General features: G+C 37.2%; 1 protein-coding gene across 3 annotated transcripts in view; it reads left to right on the top strand.

The window, feature by feature from the left end:
- SIRT5 (sirtuin 5) overlaps window positions 1–17316 on the top strand; it is a 57118-nt gene that overhangs the window by 36735 nt on the left and 3067 nt on the right. For all 3 annotated transcript variants that reach the window (XM_033934630.1, XM_033934632.1, XM_033934631.1), the window contains 2 exons: window positions 12117–12240; window positions 15962–16077. In XM_033934630.1, coding sequence (XP_033790521.1) covers window positions 12117–12240; window positions 15962–16077 — 240 coding nt within the window. The remainder of the gene's footprint in view (window positions 1–12116; window positions 12241–15961; window positions 16078–17316) is intronic.

Below are 17316 nucleotides of genomic sequence, written 5' to 3'. Positions count from 1 at the left end.
ACAGGCAAACATACAATCAATATACACAATTAATAAGTGATACATAAGGAAAAAGGAGTGAACTACAATTATTAAAGAAAGTAAGAGAACATTTAAGGAAAAACAACATCAGGAGGGTAATTAAAATGTTTTACAAATAAAACAATGTCTAAAAACGAAAGGGAGAAGTTGTGACCTGTATATAGATCTGGTTAGATATAAGTATTTGAACCTGAGATTGTTTTTTATGTTTTAAATCTTTATTCATTTTTTTTTGTGTTACAGCAAGTGTTACAAATAAACTCAATAGAAACTTAAATACACACTTGACTAACTCATATATTAATATCAAGTTTAACATTAATATAATAATCCCCTGTCCCACCCTCCTTCCCAACCAATAATACATAAATCAATTTTATTGTACATTCTTTAAATATTAATTTAGTATGTAATAATCAAAATTGAAAAGCCCACCCCGTTCCCCTCTTTACAATATCTTATCATGGGAAAAGTTGATTTTTCATTAGAGAAATCATGTTAACGGTCTTCAAATATTTCCAAGTTTTATTTATAGGAAAAATTATCCTTCTTTACAAAAATCAGTTAATGGTCCCCATATTTTTTGAAATTTATTCATGTATCCTTTGTGTGTTGCAATAGCGAGTTCCATTTTGTATATGTGGCATACCGAATTCCACCAGAACATATAATTCAATCTATCATGTTGTTTCCAATTGGATGTAATTTGTTGTATTGCAATTCCAGTTAAAATAAATAAAAGTTTGTTATTACTAGATGAAATTTGGCTTTTTGCTCTCATGGTTGTTCCAAATAATATAGTATCATATGTCAAGGCTACCGGATTTTCTAACAATTTGTTAATTTGGGGCCAAATTGATTTCCAGAATGATAGGATAAATGGACAAAAGAATAAAAGATGATCTAGTGTCCCAATTTCAATATGACAGTGCCAGCATCTATTAGATCTTGAACTATCTATTTTTTGTAAACGAGTAGGGGTCCAAAAAGCTCTATGAAGAAGAAAAAACCAAGTTTGTCTCATAGATGCTGACACCGTACATTTTAGCCTCCAAGACCAAAGTCGTGGCCATTGAGATGCACTAATTTGGTGTTTTATCTCAATGCTCCAAATGTCTCTAAGACCATTTTTTGGTGCGGCTTTGTGACCTATTGAGTCCATCTGGAAACATAAGAATTCCAAACTGTGATATTTAGCGAGATCTTTCCATTCAGGGAACCCTTCCTGAATAGACTGCTTCAATTGCAACCATTTAAAATATTGTGTTTTATTGAGATCAAATTTCTGTTGCAATTGTGAAAACTCCAGCAATTTATCATTTTTAATTACATCATCCAAAGTGCGAATGCCTGCTATCATCCAATGTTTCCAGATGACTTTAAAACCGCCAATTTTGATCTTGGGGTTTAGCCATATAGTTTGGTTGGTTGATTTACTAATTGGAATTTGAGTAAGATTACTTATGTATTTTAGAGTTTTCCAGGTATCCATAAATATTTTATGATCTTTGTATAACCTTGGCATTTTGATACTAATTACATGATTAAGACGTAATGGAAATATAAGCCTCCATTCTAGCCAAAACCAGTCTGGAATATTATCTGTGGGTTCTGGGAGGATCCAATACATACCATGACGTAAGATATAGGCTTGATGATACCTATAAAAGTTGGGAAAATTTACCCCTCCCTCCTTAATTGGTTTTTGTAATGACGCTAGAGCAATTCTTGGTTTTTTATTAAGCCATATAAATTTTGTCAAAGTCCTATTTATTTTTGTATAAAACGAATCTTGAAAGAAAACTGGTATCATCCCCATTTGGTAACATACTACCGGTAAAATAATCATTTTTACAGTTTGTACTCTTCCCCACCAAGATAAATGCAAAGGATTCCATTGCTCACACATTTCTATTACTTTTTGTAATAAGCATTTTTCATTAATTTTCATTGTTTCATCTACTGTTTTTGTTATCAAAATTCCAAGGTATTTAATATATTCTTCCTTCCAAACAAAAGGGAATGTATCAAATAAACCTTTTGTACAATGTATATTTAGTGGAAGAATCTCTGATTTATTCCAATTAATTTTATATCCTGAAAAATTTCCAAATTTCTCAATCAATTCAAGTAGATGTGGAATGGTGGATTCTGGATTTTTCAGATATAGTAATAGATCATCTGCATAAGCAGATATCTTATATTCTTTATCTGAATGAGGTATACCCTGTATCTCCTTAGCTTGTTGGATGGCTAATATTAAGGGTTCTAAAACAATATCAAACAGCAAAGGGGATAAGGGACATCCTTGTCTAACTCCTCTCTGTAGATTAAATTTTTCTGAAAACGTATTATTAATATATAGTCTAGCAGAAGGGGAGCTATACATTGTTTGTATCATTTGTATAAATCCAGGACCTATACCAAACCATTCCATTGCTTGATACATAAAAGGCCATTCTACTCTATCAAAGGCCTTTTCTGCGTCTAATGAAATTGCAAAAGTAGGTTCATTCATTTTCTTTGTTAAATATAACATATGGAATGTTAATCTGGTATTGTGAGATGAATGTCTTTGAGCAACGAATCCTGTTTGATGCATACCTATTATATGGGGGAGAGCTTTAGCTAATCTTAGCGCAAGTATTTTTGCTAATAATTTTCCATCTACATTTATTAAAGATATTGGTCTATAGTTTGAGACCAAAGTGGGATCTTTATTGGACTTTGGCAAAACAATAGTCAAAGATTCTGCTATAGTGCCTTTAATACAACCTTTATTGAGCTGATATTGATAGAGATTTAATAAATAGGGTAGTAAAAAATTTTGAAATGTTTTATAAAATTCCACTGTATATCCATCACCACCTGGAGCGGATCCAACTCTAAGGGACTTCAAAGCTGTTCCTAATTCTTTTAGTGATATTGGTTCTTCCAAACTTCGTTTTATATGTTCAGGAATTTTTGGACCCTCTAACATTTTTAAAAATTCAAAACCATCTTTTCCTTTATTTGGATAATTTTCGGAAGAATAAAGAGATTTATAAAATTTCAAGAATTGTTTTAAAATAGGTTCAATTTGTGTATATGTATTTCCATTTTCATCTTTTATTGCTATTAATTTTGTTTTTCTTTTTTTCGCTTTAAGATAATTTGCCAGTATTCTTCCTGATTTGTTTGAATTACCATAGTACAATGTTTGTTGAGAAAATAAATCTTTCCTAATCATTTTAGATGAGATCTCATTATATTTACCTTTTAATTTTAATAATTCTTGTTGAATAGAATATTCCCATTTTTCTATAAGTTTTGATTCTAAATTTTTTATCTCTTTTTCTAAGAATAAAAATTGTTTTTTAATTTGTTTTTTTAGAAAAGCCGAATAAGAAATTATTTGTCCTCTAATTGATGCCTTAAAAGCATCCCATAAAGTTTCTCTGTTAATATCATCATTATCATTTATTTGAAAAAATTCTTTCATTTTTGTTAGAAGATTTTCACAAAAGTTTTGGTCAACCAACAGTGTATTATCCATTTTCCAAATTGGTCTGTTATTATTTTGATCTGTAGTTTTAATTTTGATCCACACTCCACCATGGTCAGATAGAATAATTGGATCAATGGCAGCTTGTGTCACTTGATGTGCAAGATGATTTGAAGTAAAGATATAATCTATTCTTGAAAAGGAATTATGAACATGAGAACAGAAAGAAAATTCCCGACCATCAAAATGAAGTATTCTCCATATATCTATTAAATCACAAGATTGAATCAAATTATCTAGTCCCATAGATTTCATAACTCTACTTGGGTTTTTATCTAATAAAGGATCCATTACAGCATTGAAGTCCCCTGCTACTATAAGATTTGAAGTAGCCAGTGGTATGATCATTTGTTGAAGAGTTTTAAAGAATTCATTTTGGTTCGAATTAGGGGCGTATATATTGATTAACGTCATGGTAGTATTTCCCATATTCATTTCCACCATTATCCATCTTCCATGAATATCTGAAGCTTTTAGTTTGAATGAAGCAGAGCATTTTTTATTAATTAAAATAGCAACACCTGCTTTTTTCCCTATAGCTGGTGAGAAAAAACATTGTTTGACCCAGCCTCCTTCTAGCTTTTTAGATTCTATATGTGAGAGGTGGGTCTCTTGTATAAGGCAAATATCTGCATCTTGCCTTTTTAAAAATGATAATGCTTTTTTCCTTTTTATCATATGATTTAGACCGTTAACATTTAAAGACATAATTTTAATATCCATTTATTTTTAAATTTTCAGATATTAAATTATGTATATTTTCCCAATGTTTTAAGTATTTCATTTCTCTTTTTTCCTTTACACCCATGATTACCTTATATATTTCCCCTTTATTCCCTCCCATCCCTTTTATCCCTCCCTTCCCCCCCTCATTAATTACGAAAACTTGGATACGCAGGTTGAGGTTAGATTTAGATAACTCCGACAGGCTATTAATAATTATCTAAAGTACTACCATTTTTTCCCCTATTTCTGTATATTTTCTCTTATTTTATTATTAATTATAAGAATAAGTAAAAAGTTTTTCATTCTTATGTATTGAAAGATTATTTTCTATATTTGTATGTCTTTAAATCCATAAGAATGAATATATTACATTACTTATATCTTAGAACATTTCAATTAAAATTCATTTCTTTTCAGGTGGTATATTATTTTTACTTTAAAAAACTTTCATACCTGGGTATATTAAGTTTATCATGTTAAGAGCATTCTAATTTAGCCTCTTTCCTCAGAACTGTAATAAGAGTCTTCAGCACAGGAATCCCCCCCATCTCTTATGCTCATTATTTTCCTATGATTCACGAGAGAGTTGTCAATTAAGAGAAGCCAACAATCCCATCAGTGTTCTCGTTAGCTCTGTCTCAATAGCATACTCTCCAGACATCTATAATTTTAAAGTATCTGAGGCCTGTGCAGACGAGAGTGTAGTCCTGTGCTAAAAACTCTCTCTTTATCTCCCATAGAGGATTGCCAGGTTGAACAATTGTGGGTACTAAAATTCAACTTAATAAATAAAAGAACAATTATCTATAAAGATGAAACATGAAAATTGAGATATATATATTTAAAAAACTTTTCAGGCAATTTTTGCGTTTCAGATATATTCTTTTTATATATATCGTATTTGAAACGCATTTTAATGTATCTGAAACGCAAAATTGAACCCGAAGTACCACCTTCAACCGGAAATATAACAAACCAATCACTTCATCTTTTTTATAATCTTCTCTGTGGTTGAAGGATAATTCCCTTCTCACAATTACTCCGCCTTCAAAATTTCTCATCCAATCAGTACATCTTTAAGTTTGTTGAAAAAACTTTCTTCGTCATTATTTGAGTTCGAAGATGTATTTCAATTCATTTTCGTTCCTGCCAGTAAGTTTATTCTATTTATTCTGAGTAGAATTCTAGAATTTTTGTATTTTTGTATTTTTCTTATTTTCCATGGAGAATGTTGCAAGTTGTTTAAGTCTTTAATTCGATCCTTGTGTGTTCTTTTTCCATTGCTTTCCGTTCCAATTTATATTTAACCAATGTTCTTTTATTGAAATTCATTATCATATAAGTCAAAGTTTTCACAAATTGGTCAATATTCTTTAGTATGAACCCATTAAATGTTCTTTAGATTGTCATAGGTTGCTCCAGTTGATTTATAAATTCCTGTAGTTTTTTTGGATCTGTAAAGTTTTGCGTTTTGTTAGCGATGGTAACCTTCATAATCGCCGGATAGAGGAGCCCGAATCTAGCTCCTAGAGATCTTAGTTGTGGTCTCATGTCTAAGAATTGTTTTCTTCTTGTTGCTGTTTCTTTTGCAAAGTCCGGGACAATGTATATTTTTGAATCTTGGCATTTAAGATTTTTGATTTCCTTGGCTATTTGGCATATTTCAATTGCTTGTTGATGTCTTAAAAGTTTGAAAATTAAAGTTCTTGGACCTGTTTGAGTGTTATTTCTTTGTGTTGGAATCCTATGAGCTCTTTCAATTTCCAGTTCCGTTTTAAATTTCAGTGGTAGTATTTTAGGTAGAAATTTTTCAAGAAATGCAATCGGATCATTCTTTTCCACTCCTTCAGGTAATCCGATTATTCTTAAATTATTCCGTCTTTCACGATTCCGGCTGTCTTCCAGATTTTTTTTTATCTCTGTTATTTCTTTCCATATGATTTTGCTGTGATTCATATCTGTATTTAATTGTTCTGTAATATCTTCTAATGTTGAAATTCTATTTTCTGTAATGTCCACTCTTTTAGTTAGGATTGCAGCATCTTCCATTGCTTTTTGTAGTTTTTTGTTACTATCTAAGACAATTTCTTTTATTTGTCTTAGTTCTTCCATAACATCCAGATTTTTTTCTGTTGGTAATGGGATTTTAGAGGGTGTACCTGGCTCAGGTTTCGACCTCTTATTGCTTCCCGATGTTCCAGCTCCCAAGTCAGCTTTATTTTGTTTAGTTGAAGTCATATTTCAATATATATTTTAGTTTCTTTAAAATTAAAATTTAAAATATTTAGTAGTAATTCTTTTTAATATATTTGCATATAAGGAGCTATTCGTTTATCCAACCATCCGTCCAAGCCACGCCCCCTTTTTTTTTTTTTCTTCTCAGTATTCTTAAAGCAACTGTAAGTTATTTGTCTTAGGTTCTATTGCTGTGAGAAAAAATGTCAGTAGTCTTTTTTTTTTTTCTTCTCCTTCAAGCCCTATCTCAGTCTCTATGAAGGCAATAACATTCAAGTAGTAGATCTTTTTTTTATGTATGGTTGGTTATTCTTTTATAGAATTAATTTACCAACTTGTTGTGACATCTAGCTTCATCGCTGAAAATTTTGTAGCCTTCTTTTCTGGCTCTCCTCTTATAAGCCCAATCGCAGCCTTTACCGAGGAGAGCAATATTCCATCCAATATATTTATTTCAGCGTCTCTCAATTGCCTCAATGTCACTTTTTTCAGGTTACAGAAATCATTAAACCTTTTATTTGTCCTTTTCTCACAGCCCAAACGCTGAAAAAAAAAAAAAAAAAAACCTACAATCTCCTATATCTGAATCTTTTCAAGTACAACAGCAGAGATTTATATTTATCCTTCACACTTTCTTTTTCGAAGTTAGCAGCAAGGAAATAGTTAAAAAAAAAAACCGTTGCCCAGTAGATTTTACTGCAGACCTTGCTTTATCTCCAGCAGAGGACAGTTACTTTAAAACATCTTATTTCCTTAATATGACAGGCATCAGGCATTTCAAAACTTTTATCCCTGTCACTAAGCAGCTCACCGGCAGTCCCAGACGTTGTCAAATTTTTTTTTTTTTTTTCGATCTAAGATGGCCGCGATCGCGATGCACCGAGCAACCGCCTGCAAACCCCCACCCTCGGGAAACTTTTCCTCTGGCGTTTCACGCCGCAGAACTCCGACCGTGCCAAAGAGGAGGGGAAAGGGAGCCTCGGCCCCACGGCGTCTCGAATCAGTCTCCCCTGGCAATATCTAAGAGCTGCTGAGACGGATTCAGCCTTCCACACCTCGCCTCTCAGAAACAAACAGAAACAAAAACGGCACCTCTATCTCCCGATTCTCACCCAAAACGGCACCTCTATCTCTCCGATTCGATCAAGGAGGTAAACTCTAATTTATTATAACAACAAGAATGCAAAATCTTGTTTTTTTTTTGTAGTTTTTTCCTGAAAATTAAGCCTGTTTGTACGGAGCTGTTTCCTCACCCAACCGTCGTCATTCGCGTCCAAGCCACGCTTTCTAACCTGAGATTGTTGATAAGAGTTATCCTGTTTATGACTCAAATGCATCTTTGTATAGGTGGCTTTTTAATGTACTTTTAAATTTTTCTAAAGAAGTTTCACCACGCAGATAAATTGGTAACTTGTTCCATAGTTGGGGTGCTATGATTGAAAAAGTTGTAGCTCTTCTGGTGCCTATTATTTTCAGAGACGGGATGGTCAGCAAATGCTGATCTATTGATCTTAAAGATCTGCCTGGGGAATATGGTATCAAATAACGATGTAAAAATATTGGTGTCTTGGTTTGAGTTTTGAAGGTTAATAGTGTAATTTTATAGATTATTCTATGTGAAATTGTTAGCCAGTGTGCTTTTTGTAACAGGGGAGTGACATGATCATATTTTTTTGGAGTTAGTAATAATACCCCAGACTGGTTGTGGCTGGAATGGCAACTCATGTTTCCTCTAAGTTTGTCATGTTCTTAGTATTAAAATGCATAGATTGTATAAAGAAAACAGAATATTTATGGATACATGGAAAACTCTGCGATATGTTAGTAATTTAACATCTATTCCAATATATAAATCAACAAATCAAACTATATGGTTAAACTCCAAGATTCAAATTGGCAGATTTAAGGTCATCTGGAAGCATTGGATGATTGCAGGTATACGGATTTTGGGAGATGTTATTTCAAATGGTAAACTGCTTGACTTTTCACAGTTGCAACATAAATATGGTCTTAATAAATCACAAAGCTTTAGATGGTTGCAACTGAAGCAGACTATTCAGGAGGGGTTCCCTGAATGGGGAAAACTCAATAATCAGTATAGTCTGGAGTTTTTATGCTTTCAGGCGGACTTCTTGGGCACCAGGCCGCACAGTGGTATAAATTGATAAATGGATTTGTAAATAAAAAACCTAAAAATGGACAGGGACATTTGGAGCATTGAGATAAAGCATCAGATTACTGCGTCTCAATGGCCACGAATTTGGTCTTGGAGAATGAGATGTACAGTGTCCGCATCTATGAGACAAAATTGGTTTTTCCTTTTACATAGAGCATTTTGGACCCCAGTTAGATTACAAAAGTTAGATAGCTCTAAGTCTAATAGATGCTGGCATTGTAATCTGGAAGCAGGGACTTTAGATCATTTAATATTCTTTTGTCCCTGTATCATGGCATTTTGGAAATCAATTTGGTCTCAAGTTAATTGTTTACTAGAAAACCATGTAGCATTATCATATGATACAATTATGTTCGATATGTCAATGAGAGCAAAAAAAGTCAAATTTCATCAAGCAATAATAAACTTTTATTGATTATGACAGGAATCGCCATACAACATATCACCAGTAATTGGAAAAATTATAGTAGACTTAACTATACCTTCTGGTGGAATTTGTTGTGCCATATTTACAAAATGGAAAGAACAATTGCCATACAAAAAGGGAATTACAATAATTTTAAAAAGATTGGGGGCCATTGAAAACTATTGCAAATGATTAGACACCATTTTCTACTGAAACTATATTTATACATAGGTGGGAGGGTATAAAGTTCTATTAAAGGTTTAATCAATAGATAAGAATATAATATTTATATGATATTTTTGATTAAAATATTTGTGGGAAGGATGGGTGGGGAGGGTATAAATTTATGTATTTAAGAAGATATTAGAAGGAAGTGATGTATACAAGTTTTAACTGATGTAATATTGTGTACTTGATGTAAGATGGAAAAATCAATAAAGAATTTGGAAAAAAAAATAAAAAGGAAATCGGGTTGTTTTTATCCACCCCTTCCAGTAGCTCTAGGACCCTTAAGTTACTTCGTCTTTCTCTGTTGCAGCAGTCTTCCAGGTCCTGTGTAAGTATTTCTATCTTTTTCCGATCCGATTTAACTTGAAATATTTCTGCTTCAGTAACTTCAATTCTTTTTTCCAGTTGACCATCTTGATTTCAACCATCTCCATTCTTTTATTTGAAGTAGATATTTCTTATTTAACTTCTTGTATATTCCTCGCATTATCTAAAACAATTTTTTTAATTTCTCTAAGCTCGATCATAATATCACTGTCTGCTCCACTCTCCTTCGGCAACTGTAGCTTTGAAGGGGTTGCCGACTCCGGCTTCGACCTTTTTACACTTCCTGTCGTCGAAAAAGCTGAATCAGCCTTTGTCTGTTTCCCCGAAACCATAACGCCTTTGTATTTCACTTTTCAAGCAAAAGAATATTTTTTTTGGGTGACTTATTTAACATCAAAAAGTCTGTCGGTACGGAGCTTGCGCCTCCAAGCCACGCCCCCCCCCCCATCACAGCTTTTTAGATTCTCCTCCTCTTTCTCCCCGGTTCTTCCTTTTGCATTCGAGCATGAAGGTGTCATTCTGATCTGCTCCCTTTCTTTCTTTATTATTTTGCAGTGTTTTTTTGGTTCTTCACGGTTTTTACGCTGCTCAAGGAACTGCTATGCCTGTTTGGAGAGCAGACTTTAGTCTGCATCTGGGAGGTGAATCCTTTGGGGACCTGTGCAGCCAGCCTGATGAAAATTTGTGGAGCTCAGAGTTCTGGGCCCTCAGCATTTGACTTGGTCAGGAGCTTGATTGCAGGCTGTTGGACATCAATAGCTTCCTTCAGTTGCTCTCATGGTGCCAGCTGCAGTTTTGTCTTCGCCCTCCTCCTTTCAACATTCACCACGGCCCAGGGGGAGTGGAGACTTAAGTCCGAATAAGGTCCAATTGGCAGCCTGAAGATCTTGGCTTGGCAGCTGACTAGTGGCTTGAGGCAGAAAATCCCTCAGATCCAGCTACACTTTCAAGGAGCTAAAGCAGGCTGCAGCTCCATTTCCTTAGCACATGACCTGTGAGTACAGGCTGAAACAGTATATGAGGAAAATCGGGGGGGGGGGGGGGGGGGGGGATCTGAAAAACTGTGTTTTGACTGTTTCTGCAGCTCAGGCTGTGTCTCTCCCTCCCCAATCCTATTGTTACTGTTTTTGGTCAACCCTGAAGTGTTTATAAGCTGTTTTGGCACCAAAATGCTGCCACGGTGGCCATCTTGGATTTTATTTTCTCCCAAGTTCTCAAACCTCTCAAACACCTCCTTTTACCTCAAAATTGGTAGGAATGAAGTCCTCAGACCCTAAAACCCCTATATCGTGCCTTATCACTGGATGGGCAGCTGAAGAGCACCCTTGCGCCACTTGGCATGGGATGGAGGGGCAGGAGCTTCAGGCTTGGCACCTCCACAGGCCTCTAGGGCTGGTGAATGGCAAACTATTCCATCAGGAGGCTTGAAACAGGTTCTGGAACCCCAGGACAGCAGCCCTGCATGCCATAAGTGCGTAGATGCTTTGCAGCCCAAGAATAGCGTTTGCTCCACCCTGAGGAGCAAGGAGAGATGCCCTCTCAGGCCTTTACCCCAGAGTTCATTAACCTCCTCTGGCAGGTTTATACACAAGGCAGAAATCCACCAGTCAGGTCCCTGGCTATCACCACCAGTCAGCACACATGCCTATCTAGAAACTCAGAGTGCTTCTTCCTTGAGAACGGAGAGTTGGATTTGATCCCTTTAAAGTCCCAAAATGAAGCTTTACTGATGGGAGAATCAGTGCGCACTCCCATGCCTCTTCACATCCTTTTGCTGCACCTTCTTTCTGACATCACTTCCTGCTCCTGCAAACAGGAAATGATGTTGGAGAGGTACAGGGTTAATGCTTACAGTGCATAGGACAGTCTGCCTGCTGCTGGTAAAGATTTGAAGCAGTAGCTGGAGGAGTACTTTTCAGAGACCCATCGCATCACTTGGGGTGGGGGGAGAGGAGAGGTGCCGGCACCCTGCCAAATTAGCGACTGGGCAGTCTGCCCCCCTCTTTACTATGCCATTGGGTCATTGATTTGATGTGCCACCTTTCTGTGGTACAACCAAAGCAATTTTCATTTCTTATATGCAGATAGTTTCTGTCCCTAGTATGCACATAATTGGTTAGTGGAGGGTTAAGTGACTTTCCCAGAGTTGCAAGGAGCTGCAGTGGAAATCATACCCGATTCTCAATCCACTGCACTAACCATTAGACTACTCCTTCACCTCTAAAACTTATAAGGATTTTTCTTTTTAGTATGTCTTGGCTGCATTTGTCTCTTAAGTCGCTGTCCTATTCCATATTAAAAACTATTTTCTTCACTGCACTGATGTATTTAAAGGACCTGAGCCCCCTGTGGAGAAAGGTGGAACTTTGTATTTCACTTGGAGATTTTTTTTGGCTAGAATTTTGATTGTGCCCTTATTGTGATTGATTGATTGATTGATTTTGTTTCTGCAGCTGTCAAAAAAAAAACTGCACTGGCCTCCTCCGTCCTCATGTTGTGTGGTTTGGAGAGACTCTGGATTCTAATATCCTTACTGAAGTTGAGAAGGAACTTGATCTCTGTGACCTGTGCTTGGTGGTGAGTGATCTTTTGGCTTTCACTGTGTTTTGTTGATGCACCTTTTTATTGTGGAGTCAAGTAAAAGCCATGAAAAAATACAACTAAGTGGAATAGTTTTATTTAAAATAAAACTAGCTGAGTAGTTTGATAGAGTGAAAATCTCTTTATTAGGCTAATAAATTATTTAATATGTAATGCATCCATGCATGATTCTTCTTCCCTGTTATTGAATGATTTTTAGCTCCTACTGTATCAGATTTTTTTTTTTAATTCTTTATTTAGACACTCACAGAAACATAGCATAACAGTGTTCCCCTCAGGAACATCCCTATCGAATAACAGTAGATTTTTAAGCAGAATCTTCATCTCTCGCACTTTGAACTTTACTTCTTGAGCCAACAAGAGGATATAATAACTTGCTTAGGGTATTTCCTTTTTTAGGTGTGTTTCCTAGTACTTTTTAATCTTATTTTTTAGAAATAATACCCCCCTTCCCGCCAAGTAGGATTGGGTCAGACATACAACTGGGCCATATCATCCAACAATACAAAAATAGGACTGCTCTCCCATTGCTTATAACTTCATTGTATAGTTCTGTGCATTCACATACATTCTCTTCATTTCTTCAGGTTTTCTTCTGCTGTAGTAAGTGTTCTCTCTCTTGTAATAAATATTAGCTGTATTTTGAAAAATAAATTAGTCTTTCCTTCTCATCCTGCTAGTAGAGGAAGGTATTCAAAGCTCCCAGCCAGATTGAATACCTGTATTGCTAGCAAGATACTACTGTACACCGTAAGGCAACCACTATGCTCGCAAGAAGAAAAATGATTATGCACACCCTTGGGACACACCGTCTGCCTTGAAGACCGCATGAAAAAGATTGTATTCCCACTACCTACCGTGGCTCTGGAACAAATTACCTACCCACATAAAATCATTAGAAGGTCTACTGAACTTCAGGAAGGCAATAAAAAACCCACCTCTTCCCTTGACCCTCTGATTTCACCTATCCAAACCTAACAAAGAAGAGCCTTCTGTTTATGTATGCAGACTTGTAACCCATTCTGAGCTCTCCTGGGAGGATGGGATATAAAACCAAATAAATAAAGCTATCTATCGGCGGTTCCATGCACTTCTGCAACATTTCCTGTTTGTGGCTCTCCTGTTCAGCCTAGCAACAGCTGCCTCCCTGCATGTTCACCAAGGTTATGGTGGTGATTAAGTTGGTGGTTGCAGCTCACCTCCGGAAAATGGATTCAAGTTAAGCCCTATCTGGATTATTGGCTAATCAGAATCTCATCCAGGGAGAAATGTGAACTGGCTGTGCGTCGAATAGTGGAACTGCTCCTGTGTTTGAGTTGGATTGTCAACTTCAGAAAGAGTCATCTGGCCCTGACCCAGAGTCTGGAGTACCTGGGCATTCTCTTCGACGCAGCTTGCAATTGAGGTTTTCTTCCCGAGCCACACAAACAGAAGCTCCAGAAACAAATTCTCTCTCCTCTCTCTCTTGGAGATGCAGTCTCCAACTGCTTGGCATTACCTCCAGTTGCTGGGTTCCATGGCAGCCATGATGGAAGTTGTTCCCTGGACCAGGGCTCATTTTAACCACTCCGGGACTCTTTTCTGTCCCGGTGGTTTCTGCAGCGACATCCTCTTCAGATGCAGCTCTCTTGTACAGAGGTTGAGACAGTCAACCTACAATGGTGGCTTCAGGTTGCATCCTTTGTCAAAGGGCATTCCTCTCTGGATCTCAGACTGGTTGACTCTCTCAACCGATGCCAGCCTCTTTGACTTGGGAGCTCATTACAGGGACTACTTGGTCCAGGGCCAGTGGACTTCCCTTCAGAAAAAGTGGTCTATAAACTGTCTGGAACTCCAAGCCATTCAACTGGCCTTAAAGGCGCTAGAAGATGCCCTGGAGGGAAAAGCTGTAAGAGTGTTCCCTGACAATGCCACAGACCCCGGGGCACAAGGAGCGCCCTCCTTGCGACTGGAAGCTCAGTTGCCCATGTGAATGGAATGGAAAATATTCAGGCTGATATTATAAGTTGACAGTTCCCGGACCTGGGGGGAATAGTCACTCTCACACAGGTCATTTGATCTAATTGTGCAGTGCTAGGGCCGGCCGGTGATGGATTTGATGGCTTCAGCCAAGAACATGAAGGCCAAATGCTTCTTCAGTTGAAGGGCGGAACCAGGAAGCACAGGGTTGGCCACACGATAATCTCCTTTACGTCTTCCCTCTTTGGCTCGTGGTAGGCTGGGCCCATCCAAAGGATTGCACTCTATCCCATTTTTGTTATACTGGTGGCTCCATACTGGCACCACCAACCTTGGTATGCAGTCCTAGTATGTCTTCAGCAGGATGAAGGTCTCCGACTGCCTCTTCATCGTTATCTTCTCAGCCAGGGACCAGTCCCCATGGAGAATCCACAGTACTTTGGTCTTATGGCGTGGCTCTTGAGAGCTTGGTGCCTCAATCCACCAGTCGGCTATCATGCCGAAATCTTCAGGTTACCAATTAGACTGAAATTCCACATGTTCAGGCCACAACAACTAATGAACCGAGAAAAGGGGGGGGGGAGAGAACTGACAGCCTGCACTCAAGCTTCTGACCAAATAAAGGAAGTGAGCAAATGCTGAAAGCCCAGAACCCAGAGCTCCGCTAATATCCATGCATATAATGTGGTTCTCACCTTACTTCTACAGGAAGAGAATTCCATAATTGCATGGCTACAGACAAAAGAATAGCCTTACAAGGTCAGACCAATGGTCCATCTAGCCTAGCAACCCATCCTCACGGTGGCCAATCCAGGTCACCTGGTACCTGGCAAAATCCCCAAAAGTGATAACCATGTAAATAACACAGAGTCATTAAGCTTAGCAACATGATTCATAGTTCCCCCGAGGAAGGCTAATGTGTGGCTGAAACGCTATGGACACAATAGAGCGTTGGGTATTTATAAGAATACCTACCAGCGTTGGTTTCTAGCAATAGGCCATCAGATAAGTGTGGCTGTTCTTGTTTTGTTTTGATTTAGTATCTTGCAAACATACACACATTTTTTTAAATTTTCTTCTTTATGAACCTAAATAAATTATTAAAAATTAAAACTAATAAAATTTTTTTACCCTAGTTAGTATAAATTAAATTTAAGTAAGTACTTAAAAAGTTAGGGTGAGTCAGATGATGGTAGCGGCACTGGGGGGATCCATGATAAATCAAATTTATTGCGAAACATGTTGGATCGATAGCTCCCAGGTCAAACCAAAGTTGAGATGAATTTAAGTTAAGTATGAAATTCATCATTTCTATAATATAGTATATATTCATTTTTGGATACTGAAGATGATGGAATAAAATATTTTTAGAAAACCCAATTAAATTATTTATAAAAAGTTAATATGAATTAAGACCAGTAAGGAAAGTCTTACACCGTAATTACTGTCAGATACAAATTTATTATCAAAGGTGGAGGAGGTGTTTCTGAGGCCTTTTTACTCATATAAGGATTAATTCTAAGTTGGGCGCCAACATTATACCAGGTTTTAGCTGATGTAAATCTAGCGCACAAAATTAGGCGTGAAAATCACTCTATGATAGTATTCTGCAAAGGTTACTTTGTGCAGGGTGCCCTTTGCAGAATATTAGTTTAGCACAAATCTTCCTGGTGTATAACTTTGGGGAACATTTACTGAATTCACTTGCTTTATAATATTATTGGTGTATCATCTGCAGGTTGGAACCTCTTCAGTGGTTTATCCTGCTGCCATGTTTGCTCCTCAAGTAGCTGCTAGAGGAGTGCCAGTGGCAGAATTCAACATGGAAACTACCCCTGCCACCACCAGCTTCAGGTAAATCAGAGTGCTATAGAAATCTCCAATTCTTCTAGTCGGGAAAACTCTTCTTAAGCTTTGCCAAGAACAAGCCACCATAATTCTCATAGCACCTCCCGTGGTCACATCAATCATGGTTCCCTCTCCTCCAACAATTCTGTGTACAAGAACCCATCAACTTCCAAGTGTTTCCAACATTGCTGACACAGACCGAAGGTTCTCTGCTTCATCCCAATCTACATTCATTAGCACTCACAGAATGGTAACTCTCCTAGCGAGTAGTTTCTTTCGCAGTATCTGCACCACTGTCAGCCATCATTGAAGCTTCTAGAAAACCTTCCACACAGCACTGCTATCATTTCAAGTGGTCTCACTTCACAGTCTGATGTAATTTCTATTTGCTTGATCCGATCACTTGACGTCTTCCATTGATTCTAGACTATTTCCTATACCTTTCCAATTCTGGTCTCAAGACTACTTCAGTCAGAGTTCATCTCAGTGCAGTTAGTGCTTTTCATTCACCACTGGACAAAAAACCATATCTGTATATCCTTTAGTTTCCAGATTCATGAAAGGCCTTTACCATGCCAAGCTTCCTTCCATTGCTTGGTACCTTAATGTTGTGTTTTCCACTCTAATGAAGTCTCCCTTTGAACCACTTTCAATTTTATCCCTGAAGCATCTCACTTAGAAAGTGGTCTTCCTTATAGCTTTTACATCTAAACACCAGGTCAGTGAACTTCAAGCACTTGTATCAGATCCACCCTATACAACATTCTGCCTTGACATGGTGGTTCTTTGCACACATCCCAAGTTCCTCCCAAAAGTCATCTTGAATTTCATCTCAACCAGTGCATAGTTCTACCTGTCTTCTTTCTGAGACCACATTCTCACCCTGGTGAAACAGCACTCCATACATTGGATTGTAAACATGCTCTTGCTTACTACTTAGATCGGAGCAAACCTCACAGAACTACCACTCAACTTTTCTTGTTGTTTGATCCTACCAGACTTGGAGCTCCTGTCATCAAGAGAACTATCTCCACATGGCTGGTGAACTGTATCTCATTTGCCTATATTTGGGCTGGGCAGACGCTTGAAAGCCATGTCACTGAACATAAATTTTCGAGCAATGACAACTTCAGTAGCCCATATATGTTCCACTCCTATTGAGATTATATGTAAAGCAGCCACCTGGTCCTCAATTCATACCTTCACATCCTATTACTGTTTGGAGAATCTCTGTTTAAATGCCAA

The sequence above is a fragment of the Geotrypetes seraphini genome, chromosome 2 (genome assembly GCF_902459505.1).
Source record: "Geotrypetes seraphini chromosome 2, aGeoSer1.1, whole genome shotgun sequence".
NCBI classification, from domain to species: Eukaryota; Metazoa; Chordata; class Amphibia; order Gymnophiona; family Dermophiidae; genus Geotrypetes; species Geotrypetes seraphini.
Note: the sequence above shows the minus strand (reverse complement) of the source record. Positions and strands in the feature narration are given on the sequence as shown.